Raw genomic sequence first — 19,771 nt, 5'->3', positions numbered from 1 at the left:
GACATATTCAAAGACAAAGAGTTTGGGCAGAGATGTCAGTCGAGGCGGAAGTGCACAGGCAAAGATGTTGTTGAATGACAGGTGAGGTATGAGTGGCAGCAACTTGAAATTAGCGGAGATTGAGGCCTGGTGGATAACGGGAAGAGAGGATATATTGAAGAGCAAGTTCCCATCTCCGGAGTTCGGATAGGTTGGTGTTAGTGGGAAGTATCCAGATAACCCGGACGGTGTAACACTGTGCCAAGATGTGCTGGCCGTGCACCAAGGCATGTTTAGCCACTGGGTGATCCTCATTACCAACAAACACTGTCTGCCTGTGTCCATTCATGCAAATGGACAGTTTGTTGCTGGTCATTCCCACATAGAATGCGTCACAGTGTAGGCAGGTCAGTTGGTAAATCATGTGGGTGCTTTCACACGTGGCTCTGCCTTTGATCGTGTACACCTTCCGGGTTACAGGACTGGAGTAGGTGGTGGTGGGAGGGTTCATGGGACAGGTTTTACACCGGGGGCGGTTACAAGGGTAGGAGCCAGAGGGTAGGGAAGGTGGTTTGGGGATTTCGTAGGGATGAACTAAGAGGTTACGAAGGTTAGGTGGACGGCGGAAAGACACTCTTGGTGGAGTGGGGAGGATTTCATGAAGGATGGATCTCATTTCAGGGCAGGATTTGAGAAAGTCGTATCCCTGCAGGAGAGCCACATTCAGAGTCTGATCCAGTCCCGGAAAGTATCCTGTCACAAGTGGGGCACTTTTGTGGTTCTTCTGTGGGAGGTTCTGGGTTTGAGGGGATGAGGAAGTGGCTCTGGTTATTTGCTTCTGTACCAGGTCGGGAGGGTAGTTGCGGGATGCGAAAGCTGTTTTCAGGTTGTTGGTGTAATGGTTCAGGGATTCAGGACTGGAGCAGATTCGTATGCCACGAAGACCTAGGCTGTAGGGAAGGGACCGTTTGATGTGGAATGGGTGGCAGCTGTCATAATGGAGGTACTGTTGCTTGTTGGTGGGTATGATGATGTGGACGGATGTGTGAAGCTGGCCATTGGCCAGCTGGATGTCAACGTGAAGGAAAATGCCATGGGATTTGGAGTAGGACCAAGTGAATCTGATGGAACCAAAGGAGTTGAGGTTGGAGAGGAAATTCTGGAGTTCTTCTTCACTGTGAGTCCAGATCATGAAGATGTCATCAATAAATCTGTACCAAACTTTGGGTTTGCAGGCCTGGGTAACCAAGAAGGCTTCCTCTAAGCGACCCATGAATAGGTTGGCATACGAGGGGGCCATCCTGGTACCCATGGCTGTTCCCTTTAATTGTTGGTATGTCTGGCCTTCAAAAGTGAAGAAGTTGTGGGTCAGGATGAAGCTGGCTAAGGTAATGAGGGAAGAGGTTTTAGGTAGGGTGGCAGGTGATCGGCGTGAAAGGAAGTGCTCCATCGCAGCGAGACCCTGGACGTGCGGAATATTTGTGTATAAGGAAATGGCATCAATGGTTACAAGGATGGTTTCCGGGTGTAACAGATTGGGTAAGGATTCCAGGCGTTTGAGAAAGTGGTTGGTGTCTTTGATGAAGGATGGGAGACTGCATGTAATGGGTTGAAGGTGTTGATCATTTGTAAAGGCAAAGAGTTCGGGCAGAGATGTCAGTCGAGGTGGAAGTACAGAGGCAAAGATGTTGAAAGACAGGTGAGGTATGAGAGGCGGCAACTTGAAATTAGCGGAGGTTGAGGCCTGGCGGATATCGAGAGGAGAGGATATACTGAAGGGCAAGTTCCCATCTCTGGAGTTCTGACAGGTTGGTGTTAGTGGGAAGTATCCAGATAACCCATACGGTGTAACACTGTGCCAAGATGTGCTGGCCGTGCACCAAGGCATGTTTAGCCACAGGGTGATCCTCATTACCAACAAACACTGTTTGCCTGAGTCCATTCACTCCACCAAGAGTGTCTTTCCGCCGTCCACCTAACCTTCGTAACCTCTTAGTTCATCCCTATGAAATCCCCAAACCACCTTCCCTACCCTCTGGCTCCTACCCTTGTAACTGTCCCCGGTGTAAAACCTGTCCCATGTGCCCTCCCACCACCACCTACTCCAGTCCTGTAACCCGGAAGGTGTACATGATCAAAGGCAGAGCCACGTGTGAAAGCACCCACATGATTTACCAACTGACCTGCCTACACTGTGAAGCTTTCTATGTGGGAAAGACCAGCAACAAACTGTCCATTCGCATGAATGGACACAGGCAGACAGTGTTTGTTGGTAATGAGGATCACCCTGTGGCTAAACATGCCTTGGTGCACAGCCAGCACATCTTGGCACAGTGTTACACCGTCCGGGTTATCTGGATACTTCCCACTAACACCAACCTGTCAGAACTCCAGAGATGGGAACTTGCCCTTCAGTATATCCTCTCCTCTCGTTATCCGCCAGGCCTCAACCTCCGCTAATTTCAAGTTTCCGCCGCTCATACCTCACCTGTCTTTCAACATCTTTGCCTCTGTACTTCCACTTCGACTGACATCTCTGCCCGAACTCTTTTTGGCTTTACAAATGTCTGCTTGTGTCTGTGTATGTGTGGATGGATATGTGTGTGTGTGTGCGAGTGTATACCTGTCCTTTTTTCACCCAAGGTAAGTCTTTCCGCTCCCGGGATTGGAATGACTCCTTACCCTCTCCCTTAAAACCCACATCCTTTCATCTTTCCTTCTCCTTCCCTCTTTCCTGACGAAGCAACCATTGGTTGCGAAAGCTAGAATTTTGTGTGTATGCTTGTGTTTGTGTGTCTGTCGACCTGCCAGCACTTTCATTTTTTATATAGGGAAACATTCCACGTGGGAAAAATATATCTAAAAACAAAGGTGATGTGACTTACCGAACGAAAGTGCTGGCAGGTTGATAGGCACACAAACACACACACAAAATTCAAGCTTTCGCAACAAACTGTTGCCTCATCAGGAAAGAGGGAAGGAGAGGGAAAGACGAAAGGATGTGGGTTTTAAGGGAGAGAGTAAGGAGTCATTCCAATCCCGGGAGCGGAAAGACTTGGTCTGTATATGTGTGGATGGATATGTGTGTGTGTGCGCGAGTGTATACCCGTCCTTTTTTCCCCCTAAGGTAAGTCTTTCCGCTCCCGGGATTGGAATGACTCCTTACCCTCTCCCTTAAAACCCACATCCTTTCGTCTTTCCCTCTCCTTCCCTCTTTGCTGATGAGGCAACAGTTTGTTGCGAAAGCTTGAATTTTGTGTGTGTGTTTGTGTGTCTATCGACCTGCCAGCGCTTTCGTTCGGTAAGTCACATCACCTTGGTTTTTTTATATATATATAAGGCCTTAATGGCCGAAAGCTGTAATTGTGTGAATCTTTTTGTTGTGCCTATCACGACTCAGCATCTCCGCTATGTGGTGAGTAGCAACTTTTCTTCTGTTGTATTGTTACATTCCATCCTGGATTTTCCATTGTTAAATGTTGAATATTGAATTTTGATATATTTGCTTATTATCATTAGGGAAAACAAAACAGCTAAGTTTTATTCGAATCTGAGATGGTGGACAGGAAAATGCTTGACTGTCTGTTTAAATTTCATGCCAGTCGCATAAGAGTGGCAATTGTAGTGCAGGTTTGCTTTAAATACATGCTGTAATGGTCATTAACATTAGTTACCTGTGAGACTAGGCATGGTGAGTTGTTGATAGTCAAGAATTCCTTTAAGGCAACAAAGACGCAATTATCAACACCTCATTGAGTTGAATGAGATCATGTAATAGTGTTAAGAGTTTGTATGTACATTCTGCAATATTGCAGAAAAACTTGGCAGGAATGTAACCACTGGACATGATTGCTGCAGTGATGGTGCTGAAAGAAGACCAGGCTCTGGATGACCACGTGGCACTACTGAGAAGGAAGATATTGTGTTCGGCATATGGCTCGTGCGCATTGGACTGTATCTGAAGCAGCAATTTGAGCTGCAATGGCACCACAGTGTCCTAACAAACTGTTACAAATCAGTCACTTCAAGGACAGCTCTGAGACTAGTGCCTTGTAGCGCACATTCCATTTGTGACTTCTGTCACGAGCTCATTGTAGGCCAGGATGGAGGTCTGTTGTGTTTTCCAACAAAAGCTGGTTCTGCTTCGGTGCCAGTGATGGCAATGTGTTGGTTAGGAGGAGGTTAGATGAGGTCCTGCAATCTACCTGTCTGTGTATTTAACACACCTGGAAATGCGGTGCAACATCATATGCCAGTAGGAACACTCGTGTATATCCCACACACCCTGACTCCAAATTTCTTTGTCAGTCTGGTGATTTGATCTGTTGTGCTGACATTCATGAACAGCATTCCGTGGGGTGTTTTCCAACAGGATAACCTTTGTCGATATACAGCTGTTCCAAACCAACATGCTGTACAGTGTGTCAACATGTTGGTGGCCTGCTCACTCATCAGATCTTTCTCCAATCGGGCACATAAGGGACATCATTGGGTGACTAGTCCAGCATCATCCACATCCAGCATTAACTGTGCACGTATTGGCTGACCAAGTACAATAGGCACGGAACTCCACCCCACAAACTAACATCCAATGCTTGTACAAGACAATGCACGCACATTTACATGCTTGCCTTCAACACTCTGGCAGTTACAACAGTTATTAATGTACGAGCATTTCACGTTTGCAGTAGCTTAAATTAACCTCTGATCTTGCAATGTTTTTCACTTAAATATGCTACCATTCCCAAAATTTCATTACTCTACATTAATTACTTTTTGGTGTTGCAATTTTTTTCTGTCAGTGTATGTTTATATTTTTTCTTGAGTGGCTTATGCTTGTGGACTACCCTTTTTGTTAATGTGTACCCCCAATTCCAGGAGCTGGCTACACTAGATTCTTTTCTACATATGTAGGCCTATTCCAAATGTTAACAAAATTTGTCATTAGTTTGGAATTTGGTGTAAGTATTTTCATTTCCATTTATGAATAGCTTCAAAATTGTGGAGGCTTTTGTGGCCACTTGTTGACATGTTGTCTGTTATCTTCCATGTCGGTTTCTTCAGCTGACATGTTTTAACGATTTTCCAATGTTTCACCAGCATGAGTGGGTGGCATTGTCAAAGTTCACCAGCAATGAAGAGAGAATTTTTGACAATGCCAGTGACTCAAGCTGGTGAAGCATCGGGAAAATCGCTAAATAAATGTCAACCGAAGAACCTGACACAGAAACCAACAGTTGACTGGTTTGATTCAGCTCTCCATGCTACTCTGTCCTGTGCAAGCTTCTTCATCTCCCAGTACCTACTGCAACCTACATCCTTCTGAATCTGCTTAGTGTATTCATCTCTTGGTCTCCCTCTACGATTTTTACCCTCCACGCTGCCCTCCAATGCTAAATTTGTGATCCCTTGATGCCTCAAAACATGTCCTACTAACCGATCCCTTCTTCTAGTCAAGTTGTGCCACAAACTTCTCTTCTCCCCAATCCTATTCAATACCTCCTCATTAGTTACGTGATCTACCCACCTTATCTTCAGCATTCTTCTGTAGCACCACATTTCGAAAGCTTCTATTCTCTTCTTGTCCACACTAGTTATCATCCATGTTTCACTTCCATACATGGCTACACTCCATACAAATACTTTCAGAAACGACTTCCTGACATTTAACTCTATACTCGATGTAAACAAATTTCTCTTCTTCAGAAACGATTTCCTTGCCATTGCCAGTCTACATTTTATATCCTCTCTACTTCGACCATCATCAGTTATTTTACTCCCTAAATAGCAAAACTCCTTTACTACTTTAAGTGTCTCATTTCCTAATCTAATTCCTTCAGCATCACCCGATTTAATTTGACTACATTCCATTATCCTCGTTTTGCTTTTGTTGATGTTCATCTTATATCCTCCTTTTAAGACACTGTCCATTCCGTTCAACTGCTCTTCCAAGTCCTTTGCCGTCTCTGACAGAATTACAATGTCATCGGCGAACCTCAAAGTTTTTACTTCTTCTCCATGAATTTTAATACGTACTCCGAATTTTTCTTTTGTTTCCTTTACTGCTTGCTCAATATACAGATTGAATAACATCGGGGAGAGGCTACAACCCTGTATCACTCCTTTCCCAACCACTGCTTCCCTTTCATGCCCCTCGACCATTATAACTGCCATCTGGTTTCTGTACAAATTGCAAATAGCCTTTCGTTCCCTGTATTTTACCCCTGCCACCTTCAGAATTTGAAAGAGAGTATTCCAGTTAACATTGTCATATGCTTTCTCTAAGTCTACAAATGCTAGAAACGTAGGTTTGCCTTTTCTTAATCTTTCTTCTACAGGCAGTTCCCAAATAGGATGTTCACTTCACACTTTTTATTTCCTCTTTGCCATATCCTCATAAGCTCTACTTTCTAGGCCTTTCCTACTTTGTCATCATCATACACAAACACCTTGATTTGGCATCTCATTTACATAAAGTATATAGAGTAGTGGTTTAATATTGAATTCTTGGTTACCCAGGACATTTTCTCCCAAAAATCTTGGTACAAAGGTGGTTTGAAAAGTTCTTGGAACGGAATAGAAAAAAAGTTCTTACATCGCTGAAACTTATTTTTATTTTTCAATGTAGTCTCCTTGTAGATAAATGCACTTGATCCAAGGATGTTCCAGTGCCTTGATCCCATCTTGAAAATGAGTTTCCTCCAGGCCTGCAAAATAGTTGTCAACTCTGGCTATCAATTCTTCGTTTGAATTGAATCTTTGTCCACCAAGAAAAAATTTCAGTTTTGGGAAGAGATGGAAGTCTGATGGAGCTAGGTGAATAAGGTGGGCGTTGCAACAGTTCATACCTTAGTCAGTGTAATTTTGCCATGGCGACAGCAAAAGTGTGCTGGCACACATAAAGACTCGCGGCACCCATCTTGCAGACAATTTTTTCATTTCTAATTCTTCAGTTAAAATGTGACATACCCTTTCAGATGACATCTGGAAAGCGGGAGCAATTTCACGCACTTTCAATCGGTGATCCTCCATGACCATTTTGTACACTTTTGCAGTGATTTCTGGAGTAGTGACACATCTTGGCCGACCACTGTGAGGATCATCATCTAAGCTCTCCCGACCAAATTTAAATTCATTTCTCCACTTGGCAGCAGTTGAATATGAAGGAGCAGAGTCCCCCAGTGTATTCTGGAAATTGGCATGAATGTCCTATGGTTTCATACCTTTCTTTACAAAGTTTATTCTCGAATCTCAATTTTTTTCCCATCTTTAGAAATCACCTTGTGGAACAACAACAACAGAGCCATGTCACCGCCACAGCTCTCTTCCAAGAGCACTGATGTGGCACATTTTTACAGTCAACAGTCCAATGAATATCATATGAACGACTCGTTTCGCTAGCGCTGACCTACTGTGGTGATTCCGAGAACTTTTCAGACCACCCTCGTAATGCTTCTTACGGTATAATTGTATTGGTTTCATTTCCAAAATTTGCCTTCTGTTTGTAACTAATGATTTTATAGTATTGCTGGTCTACTCTGTTATGCCACTACATTGCAGTTTCGATATGGTAATACTATAACATAAAAAGTCACAAAACTTTGACTTGCATAAAAAAATATGCAACAGACACTTAAATTTTCAGGACTCTGGTGACTTGTATTATGAAACTGTGTGGTTAGCAAGTAAATCTCCACCTTTTAAAACCAATTTCAATGTAACATATTATTTTTATTTAATAATTTTAAAATTCTATTCTTAACACTTAAGTGTTATAGTTGGTCCACGAACTTCTGGATCTAAATAATCCTCCCCCCATTTGTGATGTACTGCCTTTATGTTGTTCATTTCCAAGCATTTTATAAATACCCCTTTCTTTAATATTACTAAATTTACCAATAAACTCCAAGGCTGTACAAGAAGTTTGAAACAGTTTTATACACGTCTAGCTAATATGCTGTCTGAAGTCTGTGTGTTTATTATTAAGTACCCACTGTTCTACAGTCCCCTGCTGTTACTATATTTGGGAATTCATGTAACTATATTTGGGAATTCACACAGGCTTTTATCCAGTTAACACAAAAACTTCCAGGAAGATAATTTCTTTATTAGAACTTAACAGTTGGTAAATTCCAGTCAGTGCACACTTCCCACTCAGAAATTTAAGTGTTGCTGTATTAATAATATTTTGCTGTGATGTGCAGTCCACATTAATTGATACTCTGACTTTTTACAGTTAAATCCGGTGTAATATAACTTCTTTCACATTATATCATGATATATATGCAATTCCTCTCATATTTTATTTCATTACATTGCAAGCTAATTATGGGTGACCATAGAATTGGAGTTGAATGTTACTTATGAAGAGTTTTACAGTGTCTGTCTGTTGTCAATGTGTTCTTCAGTCCAAAGTCTGGTTTGCTGCAGCTCTTCATACTAGTCTATACAGTGCAAGCCTCTTGAACTCTGAATAACTGTGGCAACCTACATCCATTGAACCTGCTTATTCTATTACAGCCTTGGTCTCCCTTTACAATTTTAACCCCCCACACAGCTGACATTGCCCAATTGATGATTCCTTGCTGCTTCAGAATGTGTTACTTCATTTAATCAGTTTGTGCCACAGATTTCTTTTTTCTGTAATTCGGGTCAGTACCTCCTCAAATAGATGTAGGTTGCAGTAGTTATTCATAGATGAGATTCTTACACTGGATATAATAGGGTGGAGAGCTGTGTCAAACTAATCTTAGGACTGAGAATAGCGGCACCAACAACAGCCACCACCTCATTAGTTATTTCGTCTACCCATCTAAGTTTCAATATTCTTCTGTAGCACCATATTTCAAAGGGTTCTATTGTCATCTTGCCTGAACAATTTATTGCCCTTACTTTACTTTCATACAAGGCTGCAAGATTTACTATATATTAAATTTATATTTGGTGTTAATAAATTTCTCATTTTCAGAAACTTTTCTTTCTATTGCCGGTCTCCATTTAATATCCACTCCACTTTGGCCATTGTCATTTAGTTTGCTGCCCTAATTAAAAAACTCATAGATTACTTTTTGCCCCACCTTTTTATATCTAATTCTAACATCACCACTAGATTCAGCTGCATTTCGTTACCCTAGTTATACTTTGTCGATAATCATCTTATAACTCATGTTCAAGACCCTGTCAGTTCCATTATCTGCTCTTCCAAGCCCTGACAGAATTAAAATATCAGTAAAATGCAAAGTTTTTATTTCTTCTCTGTGAACTTCTAATTCCCTTTCCAAATGTCTCCTTTGTACACTGAATAAGCAATGAAGGAAACTGTGTGAATTACATTTGGGATTGGCTACAACTGTGTCTCATTCTCTTCACTAATGGTGCTCACCTTGCATATGTGTAGACTCTTAACAGTGGTGTGGTTTCTGTACAAGTTGAATATTACTTTTCACTTCTTATATTTTATCCAAATACCCTCAGTGTTTGAGTATATTCCAATAAATATTGTCGAAAGCTTTCTCTGGATCTATAAATGGTACAAAGATGGGTTTGCCTTTCTTTGAACCTATCTTATAAGTCTTGGGTAAATATTGCTTTGTGTGTTCCTACATTTCTTTGGAACCCAAACTGATCTTCCCTGAGGTTGGCTTCTCCCAGTATTTTAATTCCTCTGTAAAAAATTCCTGTCAGTACTTTTCAGCCCTGATTTATTAAAGTAATGGTTCATCTGTATTCACACCTGTTAGTACCTTCCTCTTTGAAACGGGAGTTATTACTCTTCTTGAAGTATGAGGGTATTTTGCATGTCTGATGTATCTTGCATACAAAGTGAGGCAGTTTTGTCATTGTTGTCTTGTCTCTGCCAAGCATATCAGTAATTCTGAAGGGGCCTTGTTTTGACTTGGGGCTTTCAGAGCCATGTGAAATTTTTCTCATAGTATCATAACTCCCACATCATCTTCAGCCACTTCCTCTTCCCTTTGTAGAATATTGCCTTGTGGTTAATATTCCTTGTACAGCCCTTTTGTATATTTCCCTCGGCTGTCCCTTCTTTAATTAATACTGGCTTACCATCGAGCTCTTGATATTCATACAGCTTCTTCTCTTTCCTCCAAAGGTCTCTTAAATTTTCCTATAGATGGTACCTGTCTTTCATCTAGTCTTGCATGCTTCTACAGTCTTGCATTTTTCGTACAGCCATTCCTGCTTTGCCAGTTGCCTATTCCCACCAATCTCATTGTTTATAATATAAGGTAAATGGACAGATAAAAAAATGTCACCAAGCGGCATCAGGGAAAACACACAAAAAATGATTTAAGTGTCACAAGCTCTCGGAGCCAGTGGCTCCTTCTTCTGGTGGAAGAGTTGAGCGGAAGGGGGAGGGGTGCAGGAAAGGGCTGGAGATGTTTAGGGAAAGGAGTACAGTTTAGAAAAAAATCATGTCGAACCCCAGGTCAGGGGAGTATTACCATATGGGACGAGAAGGAAAGACTGACTGACAGGGGACTGCACGAGACGAGATTTGAAAACCTGTGAGCTTAAAGGTGGAAGACAAGGTAATATGCAAGACAGAGATTACTAATAAAACATTGTGCACGAATTAATAAGAGTGAAAAGCTAAGTGAATTATGTGTAACAGAGGTTGGTGGGACGGGTGGTGAAAAATGGAAAAGTCAGAAAATGAAAGATGTAGAAGGCTGAAATGGAGTGAAGAAAGTAGTAGTTACTTACAAAAATAAGTAATTACTTACTTACTTACTTACTTTTACTTACTTACTTACTTACTTACTTTTACTTACTTACTTTTACTTACTTACTTACTTACTCAATGCATTGGCCACACAAACCACAGTCGGTCTTTGGCTTCAGCAATCGGCCTCCTCCAGCGTCCTCAATCCATGTATTCTTCTTCAGACAGCCGCAGCGTACTCATATCCTCTCTGACCTGATCAATCCATCAGAGACGTGGTCTTCCCCGTGGTTGTCATCCCCTACCTACCTCATGGTCTGTCCTTCTCAACGCATTACATGTCCATGCCACTTCAGTCTTTTTTTCTGTGATCTCTGCCACAATGTCCATTGACTTGTATAGCTCCTACAATTCACAGTTCTTTCTTTTCCTCCATCCATCTCCATTCTTCACTGGCCCAGAAATCTGTCTGAGGATGGGATTCTTAAATGTCAGGAGTTTTCTTTCCATCTTTTGGGTGATGGTACAGGTCTCTGCTCCATATAAGACTACAGCTTGTATTATTGTCTTGTAAATCTTGGTCTTTGAGGATATCGGTAGAAGCCGGGACTTTAACAGCTTTCCCAGAGCAAACCTTGACCTATTTCCTGCTTGTATTTGTGCGGTAATTTCCTGGTCTACCTCGTTCCTTTCATTGAGTATAGACCCAAGATGTTTAGTCTTTTACCCTTTCAAAGACTTTGTCCTCCACGTTCAGGAGTGTGTCGCCATTTTCTCTGCTAACTACGAGGTATTTTGTCTTATCCATATTCAACTTCAGGCCTGCTCTCATTGCCTCCTCCATTAATGTTCTTGTCATCTGAACCAGGTCTTGCTCGCTCTTTGCTATTAAAACTACATCATCCGTATAGGCCAGGGTGTTGATCCTTCTTCCCAGCTGTATTCCTGTCTCACTATGTTTCTCAGGCTCTAAACAGGAGAGAGGAGAGGCAGTTTCCTTATCGCACTCTTGTCCTCACCTTGAACTTCTTGAATATGTTTCCATTTACTTTCACCATGCATGTTGTCTCCTGGGTGCATATCTGTGTCAGTTTTATGAGTTTTCTGGGAACTTGAGCCCTTTAGAGTTCTTGCCATATTGCTTGTCTATTCACACTATCATATGCTTTTTGGAAGTCCAGTGAACATTTTTGCAGAATTCCCAGCTCTTTGCTAGCACTTGCTCTGTTGTATGTAAATGTTCAGCAGTTGATTTACCCTATCTGAAACCTGCTTGTTAGAATCCCATTACTTTCTCGACATGTGGTGTTAGTCCTTTAGTAACAACATGCTCAAGATCTTATTAGCTGTACATAGTAGTGTGATTCCTCTATCGTTGCTACATCTCATTGGGTCTCCTTTCTTTAGTATAGGACAGATAACAGACTCCTTCCATTCTTCTGTGATCCTTTCCTTCTTCCAAATTAAGCAGACTAAGTGGTATAGTCTCACTTGTAGAGTAGCTCTTCCCTCCTTCAGCATCTCTGCAGTTATGCCATCTATACCTGGTGCCTTCCACCTCTTCAGCAGTTTTATGGTCGCTCTTACCTCTTCCATGCTTGGTAGTTCATACTTCCCCAAAGGTACAGTATATCTGTTTTCTCTATAAGTTTCTTCTTCATCATTTTCTGTTGTAGCACTCATGGTGTTTACATCCACATTCAGGAGGTTTTTGAAGTAGTTTTCCCATTCCTCCATAGCTTTCATTACATCTAAGATTATCTGTCCTCCTTGACCTCTGATCGCATCAGTCCTTGGATTGGATCCTTTCTTGAAGAACCTGGCGGTCCTCTAAAAGTATCTTGTATTTCCTACTGTCCGGTATTCTTCTGCCTGTTTTATTTTACTGTTTATGAACTCTCGCTTTTCTGTTTGAAAGACGTGTCTTGCTTCTTTAGCTGCTTCCGTGCATCCCAACCATGTTCTTTCATAGTGTTCGTTTGTCAGCCATGACAGTTTTGCTGCTTTTCTCCTGGTGACTGCATCTCTGCACCTATCATTAAGCCATCCTCTGCTCTTCCTCCTTTTCTCCATTGGTTTCAGCACCTCACTTGCAGAATCTTTTAAACCTGCCTTGATTTTCAATCAAAACTTTTCAATATCATCTTCTTCTTCTCCTTCTATTGAAGCAAACTTGTTTCCAATATCAAGTGCATATCTTTCTTTAATGTGGTCCTCCTTCAGTAGATCGGCATTTATTTTGCTTCTCTTCTCCTGTTGTTACGGCTTTCTATCCTATCCTGCATGGTTGTCATCACAAGGTAATGGTCTGATCCTATATGCACACCTCATGAGATTTTACATTCTGGGTAGCTCTTTTGTGTCTGGCGTCTACAAGTAAGTGGTCTATTTGGTTCTGAGTCTCTTGGTCAAGTGGCTTCCATGTTATCGTATAGATGTCTTTGCGAGGAAAGTAGGTACTCATAATTCTTAAGTTTTCTGAAGCTGCTAGATTGCCTAATCTCATTCCATTGTTGTTAGAAGAATCATGCAGACTGTGCAGGCCAGTGCAAGGTCTCAAAATATCTTCTGTTCCTACTTTAGCATTGGCATCACCAAGGAAAACCTTCACATCATATGATGGTTCATCTTCATACACTGATTCTAGGTCTTTGTAGAAACTGTCTTTTTCACTGTCATCTTTATCTTCTGTAGGTGCATGGAATGAAACCAGAGTTATGTTGTAGAATTTTCCTTTTATTCTTATCCAGCATATTCTTTCATTAACAGCGCTGAAGTCCACGATATTTCCCCTTACTCTGTTGGCTTCTGCAAAGCTCACTCCAAACTGATGTTTACCTTCTTTATTTACACTGTAGGAGTAGCTATACCACTTTTCTTTATGCAGTCCTTCTCCAGGCCATCTTATTTCTTGCAGTGCCACTATGTCTAGCCTGTATCTATTCAGTTCTTCATAAAGAACCTTTGCCTTTCCAGGTGAGAATAGTGTTTTTACATTCCAGGTGCCACACTTCACTCTATGTAGATACTGTCAATAAATGCTGAGATGGAAGGAATAGTAAATTAAGGCCACATAGGTGGCGAGAATAAAGTTGTAGTGCTAGTTCCCACCTGCGAAGATCAGAGAAACCAGTGTCTGGGGGAAGAATCCAGGTGGTGTGTGTGGTGAAACAGGTACCGAGTTCTGCAGCAGGATATTGTGTGTCACCCTCTGCCTATGCCCATTTGTCCTGACTGATAACTGGGTGGTTGTCGTGCCTATGTAAAAGGCTGAACAGTGTTTACATAATAGCTATTATATGATGTGTCATTTCACAGGTGGCTATCCCTTTGTTAGTATATGTTTTGCCAGTTACAGGGCTGGAGTAGGTGTTGGTAGGAGGGTGCATATAGGGCAAGTCTTGCATTGGGCAGTCACAGGGTTAGGAGCCACAGGGAAGGGAAATGGGTGCAGAAGGAGCACTCTTGCCCCTTGAATTATCTGTATTATCCAAGGGTCTCACTTTCAGCCCTAAACCTGCATTTAACCATGTTGTCTTGGTGAAGGACCTAATTTCCTTTGCACATAATGTCAACTGGAAATATCACTTTGCAACCCAATCCCAAAACCTTTCCAACAGCAAACCTGACATCAAACCCTGTCTTGAACTGTTCCGACCATTATCCCAACTTGATGCAACACCACAACCTCAGAATCATCCCTTTCAAGCCTTCCTCACATCCAGCATTGCTTCACGATCTTTCCTCAGGTCCCTACAACATGACCCTAACCTGTCCTCTGCAGAGCTTCAGGCTCTACGTTTCCTAAAAGCTGATGACTCCATCATTATCCTCCCTGCAGACAAAGGATCTACCACTGTGGTGCTTGACCAACAGGAATATGTTAGTGAAGGTCTACGCCAGTTGTCTGACACTTCTACATATAGCATCTGCCACCAAGATCCCATCCCTGTGATTAAAACTGACCTACAGACCTCCTAAAAACCTCAGGCCCCTCGCAAGGACTTGCACCTCAATCCATAGAACTTTTTAGCCCACCCAAACCATGCACCCCCAACTTTTACCTTTTTTCTAAGATCCGCAACCCCAATCATCCTTGTCATCCTGTAGTTGCTGACTTCAAAGCACCCACTGAACATATATCTGCCTTAGTTGATTAGCACATGCAACCTATAGTACAAACACTTCCATCCTATATTAAAGATACCAATCATTTCCTAGATCATCTGAAATTGTGCCTGTCTCACTCCCATCTTCCTTCAAGGAAAGTGCCATGGGCTTCAGAATACGACCATGTGAAATTTGTTTCAGAGAAATTTTTCAGAATTTCCAGGAATTTTAACAGATCAGCCTCACCACGAGTCCATATAGCAAAGAACCCATAAATGTACCTAAACCAAACAAGGGGGCTGAAGACTTTTGGATCCCAGGAATGCCCCCTCAAAGTGACCCATGAAAAGGTTGATCTCATCCTCACCGAAGGCCAGCTGTTCACATCAAACCCTCTAACAAACAAAAGTACTTATATTTTGACAGTTGCCATCCTTTCCACGTCAAACATTCCCTCCCATACGACCTTTGCATTAGAGGCAAACATATTTGTTTGGATGAGACTCTTTACAGCAATACACCACCACTCTCATTTCAGTCTTCACTGGATGTAATTATCCCAACAGCCTAGTTCAAAAGCAGATTTTCGTGGGCCGTCACTCTCAAAACTGATACTGCTGATCTCTCCAAAAAACAACTTGGTAGCACACCACTTTACACCCAGTATAATCCTGGTCTTGAATGTGTCAATCAGCTACTTTGACAAGGTCATGACTTCATAAAATCATTCCCTGAAATAAGATCCATTCTGTCTGAGATTTTGCCCACCACACCTAGAATAACTTTCTGTTGCCCTCCCAATCTCCACAATATTCATGACAGACCCTATGCTCCTTCTGCACCCATCTCCCTACCCTATGGCTCCTACTCTTGTGGCCGTCCCCAGTGCAGGACTTATTCTATGTACCTTCCTACCACCACTTATTCCAGCCCAGTAACTGGCAAAACGTGTGCTGTTAAAGGGAGAGCCACCTGTGAAATGACACATCATATACCAGCTGTTATGTAAACACTGTTTAGCCTTTTACATCGGCATGACTACCACCCAGTTATCAGTTTGGATGAATGGGCATAGGCAGAAGGTGTACACAGGCAGCACACAATATTCTGCTGCAGGGCATACTGTACAACATGAAAGTCATGATCTCGGTGCCTGTTCCATCACACGCGCCATCTGGATTCTTCCTACAGGCACCAGATCTCCGCAGATGGGAACTAGCACAACAACATGTTCTTGGTTCTCGCCACCCACCTGGCTTTAATTTATGTTAATTCCTTCCGTCTCAGCATTTATTCACAGTGACTACTTCTTTCTTCATTCCATTTCAGCTTTCTACATCTTTCATTTTCCCACTTGTCTATTTTTCGCCATTCCCCCTCCCACCTCTGTTGTATACAATACAATTAGCTTTTCACTCTTATTAACTTGTGCACAATGTTTTAGTAGTACTTTGTCTTGCACATTACCTTGTCTTCCACCTTTAAGCTCTCAGATTTTCAAATCTCGTCCTGTGCAGTCCTCAACAATCAGTCTTCCCTTCTCATCTCGTCTAGTAAGTCTCCCCTGACATGGGGTTCTGGGTGACTTTTCTAAACTTTACCTCTTTCCCTAAACCTCTCCAGTCCTTTCCCTTCACCCTCTTCCTTCCCCTTTAACTCTTCCACCAGACGGAGCCACTGGATCAGAGAGCTTGTGAAAGTTAAATCCTTTGTGCGTGCGTGTGCGTGCGTGTGTATGCGGGTGCGCGTGCGCGCACGCCCCTGCCGCTGCTTGGTGAGTAGATGTTTTTATCTGTCCATTTTCATTATATTATCAATAATTGATTAATCTCATTATTTAGGCATCTATATTCCAGTTTGCTTACTTCATATTTTGTCAGTTAGATTCAGTATCTTGTGTGCTGTCCAAGGATTTCTACAGCATCTTCTCTTTTTGCTTATTTGAACCTCTGCTGCTTTCACTATTTCATCTATCACAGCTATCCTTTTTTTCTTCTGTTGTGGTTCTTACGCCTGTTTCAGTCTATTTTTGCCTAATACTTCCTTTAAAACACACAGTAACATCTACTTTTTTCAACTTATTCTGGTCCCTTCTTAGTAATTCCCTACCTTGATGTAATTTATACAGTTTTAATCTGGAATTCATAAACAATAAATTATGGTCTGTGACCACAACTGCCCCTGATAACGTTCCGCAGTCTAAAATTGGGTTTTGGAATCTTGCTTTGCATTAGGTAATTTATTTGAAGCCTTTCGGTGTCTGTCACTTCCATGCATACAATACTCTTATGATTTTTAAACCAAAAATTACCAACAATTAAGAGTACTCGGCACAATATACTGCCAGACAGCTTCTCCTTTCTTTTCTCTGCAAAAGGCCTTGTTTTCCTTTATTTTTCCGTCTCATCTTTTACCTGCTATCGAATACCAATCCACAAGTTTTCATGTTCCTGAACTGTTTGAGTAATTTCGTTTATCTCATCATACATTCTTTCAATCACATCTTCTGCAGATGTAGTAGGCATGTAAACTGTAACTACTGTGGTGGATGTTGGCTTTGCGTCTACTTTGGCTGTAATGATGCGTATGCTGTGCTATTCATTGTAAGTTACTTGCATTCCCACTTTCTTATACATTATTGAACCTACTACTACATTATCCCCACTTGATTTTGTGTTGTTAACCCTGTACTGACCTGACCAGAAGTCCTGTTCTTCTTGCCACTACGCTTCACTAATTCCTGCTGTATAGTTTCTTGTTCATTTTCAATTATTTTTCGACCATTAAATCAGCAGACAGAAGAGTCTGCCAAATATGGTAGACACTGCTCTAACTGGTGGTCGAGAGTGTTTTTTTGGAGTTTTTGGTTCCGGCGGTGGTCATGTAGGCCGCAAGAGCTGTGTTCATGTTAGAGGACATTGTAGAGTCCATGGAAGCCAAGAAACTGAGAAGGAATGGGTTCCTGTTACTAAACTGGCCAGATATACTGTGAATGATGGGAAAACAGCAGTTTTAAGAATTTCTGTAGATAGAAATTAATGTGTTGGAAAAAAAAATTGTGTCCATTTGACAAAAACTGATTTCATTTTTGGATTCAGCAACCACAATGAAGTAAATTACACCATTCTCATAATTGGTGATAACATTGTTGATTAGTGTTATCTGTATGAGTATATTGGCACTAATCATGATTTGTTGTAAGTATGGTTTAGTGAAGTGCTGTGGCTGTTTCTGCTTGTTAACTGATAATTTTACTTGTCCCACATACCTGATGGTGCTTATGAAATTCAGTGTATGAATGAATGAATGAATATATTACCAGGGAGATAGTAGTACATTTTAAGCATTCTATATGTCTTAAACTTTGTGTTTAAGGATATATAAGTTCAGTATAGATTATTTTATTTAAGTATTATATGTGTACAACATTAAATATTAGTTGTTAAGAGTTATTCAGGATATGGAAGTTACTAGATTAAAATATGTTTGTCAAAGTTTTACCTTTGGCATGAAGTGGAATTAAAGTGCAAGGCACAAAACTTTGAATTCTAGAATTTTTTCATATAATTTCACACACACACAAAGTATAATTGTTAAATAAGTAAATTATGCCATTATAGAAAGAAAAATAGTCTGCTCTATTATTAAACATCTCTAAATTTGCATAATATAGCTGGAATATTCTTCTCTTCTAGCCTTACCGCCGTAACCTAACAAACAGGTGGGAAAGGTTAATGTATACAAGAGATATGAGACTAACAGGAAATGCTTATAAAACAAAGGTAAGTAGCCTCTTGGAAGTGAAATAAATGAAACTGTGTAATACATTTATAATACTTACTGTCTTTCCTTGTTTTGCAGGGACTGGAAGCAATACCAGACAAATAAGTCAACTTTTGATAGGGTAGTTTTTAGTAAATGTATATACCTGTAAAATATTTACATTTGTTATAAAAAACAATAAATTACATTTGAACCATACCAGCTTATCTCAATTACGCATTTGGGAACACTCAATTCCAACATGTCCTTCATCCTTTAATCCTCTTGACCTCGTTGTGTTAGCTGCTGACCCATATCTGCTTCTATCCGCCTCTATCCTCCTATGGGCCTCTGTTATATCCCCCTGCCCCCTCCCCACTTTGTTCTGTGCCACATGCAACTTTCCCCCATTTCTATTATGCCACATTCCTATACTATCTGCTTACCATGTCTCCCTCCCAAACATCAGACACCTTTCCATCTAGCCAGAATGATTTCTCCTCTTGCCCACTCTATCTAACACAATTCATTTTTCCAGTCAAGATGCAGCACCACTTGTCTTCAGTCTTGTTTCTGTGCCTATAGACTGCTCGATGCCTCTGCTATCTGATGAGTTGTTACCTTTACTTGTACCACTCTTTGCTTTCTTTGCAAAGATAATTATTTCTTAGTGTTTTGCTGACGAAAACTGCTGTTATTGAATTGTAATTTCTTAATGATAAATTACACTACCAATTCTTTAAATGTGCATAAACATGTTGTGTGTATAATTCAGAATGTATCGCAAGGAGTGCAGATGACGTTCACAAAGGATCAGATATGAAAAATGAAATGGAAAAAAATCCAGGTTTTTCAGTAAGCTAGCATTGGTGTTGAAGTACTGTAGATAATCATTTCATTGGACAGGGTTCACACGTTTCTTAAAAGTGCTTAAAATTAGATTAGATTTACTGTCATTCTAATTGATCTGTAGTGAGGAGGTCCTCCATGATGTAGAACATGTCAGAAAAACAATAATACATGACAAATATTTACAACTAAAACAAATAAGCTAATGTAGCTTCCACAGGTCCCAAGTGGAATGATGGTCGGTCTCTCTCTCTCTCTCTCTCTCTCTCTAGCCCTATGTTAAATTACCATTTTACAACACTCATTTACTAAGATTGCATTTAATACAATGCATTTAAAATAATGAACACATTACTGCACTGAAATGGCGCAGAAGTTAGATTGTAC

The 19,771-nt window shown here is 41.1% G+C and overlaps 1 protein-coding gene across 1 annotated transcript in view; it reads left to right on the top strand.

Moving 5' to 3' along the window:
* Positions 1-18,754, top strand: part of LOC126253472 (uncharacterized) — a 28,569-nt gene extending 9,815 nt beyond the window's left edge. Inside the window, exons 2-3 of the mRNA XM_049954831.1 lie at positions 18,469-18,555; positions 18,635-18,754. Coding sequence (XP_049810788.1) covers positions 18,469-18,555; positions 18,635-18,661 — 114 coding nt within the window. The 3' untranslated portion in view covers positions 18,662-18,754. The remainder of the gene's footprint in view (positions 1-18,468; positions 18,556-18,634) is intronic.
* The last annotated feature ends 1,017 nt before the right edge of the window (positions 18,755-19,771 follow it).

Source organism: Schistocerca nitens, chromosome 4 (assembly GCF_023898315.1).
Source record: "Schistocerca nitens isolate TAMUIC-IGC-003100 chromosome 4, iqSchNite1.1, whole genome shotgun sequence".
Lineage (NCBI taxonomy): Eukaryota > Metazoa > Arthropoda > Insecta > Orthoptera > Acrididae > Schistocerca > Schistocerca nitens.
This window is presented reverse-complemented; position numbering and strand designations above follow the sequence as displayed.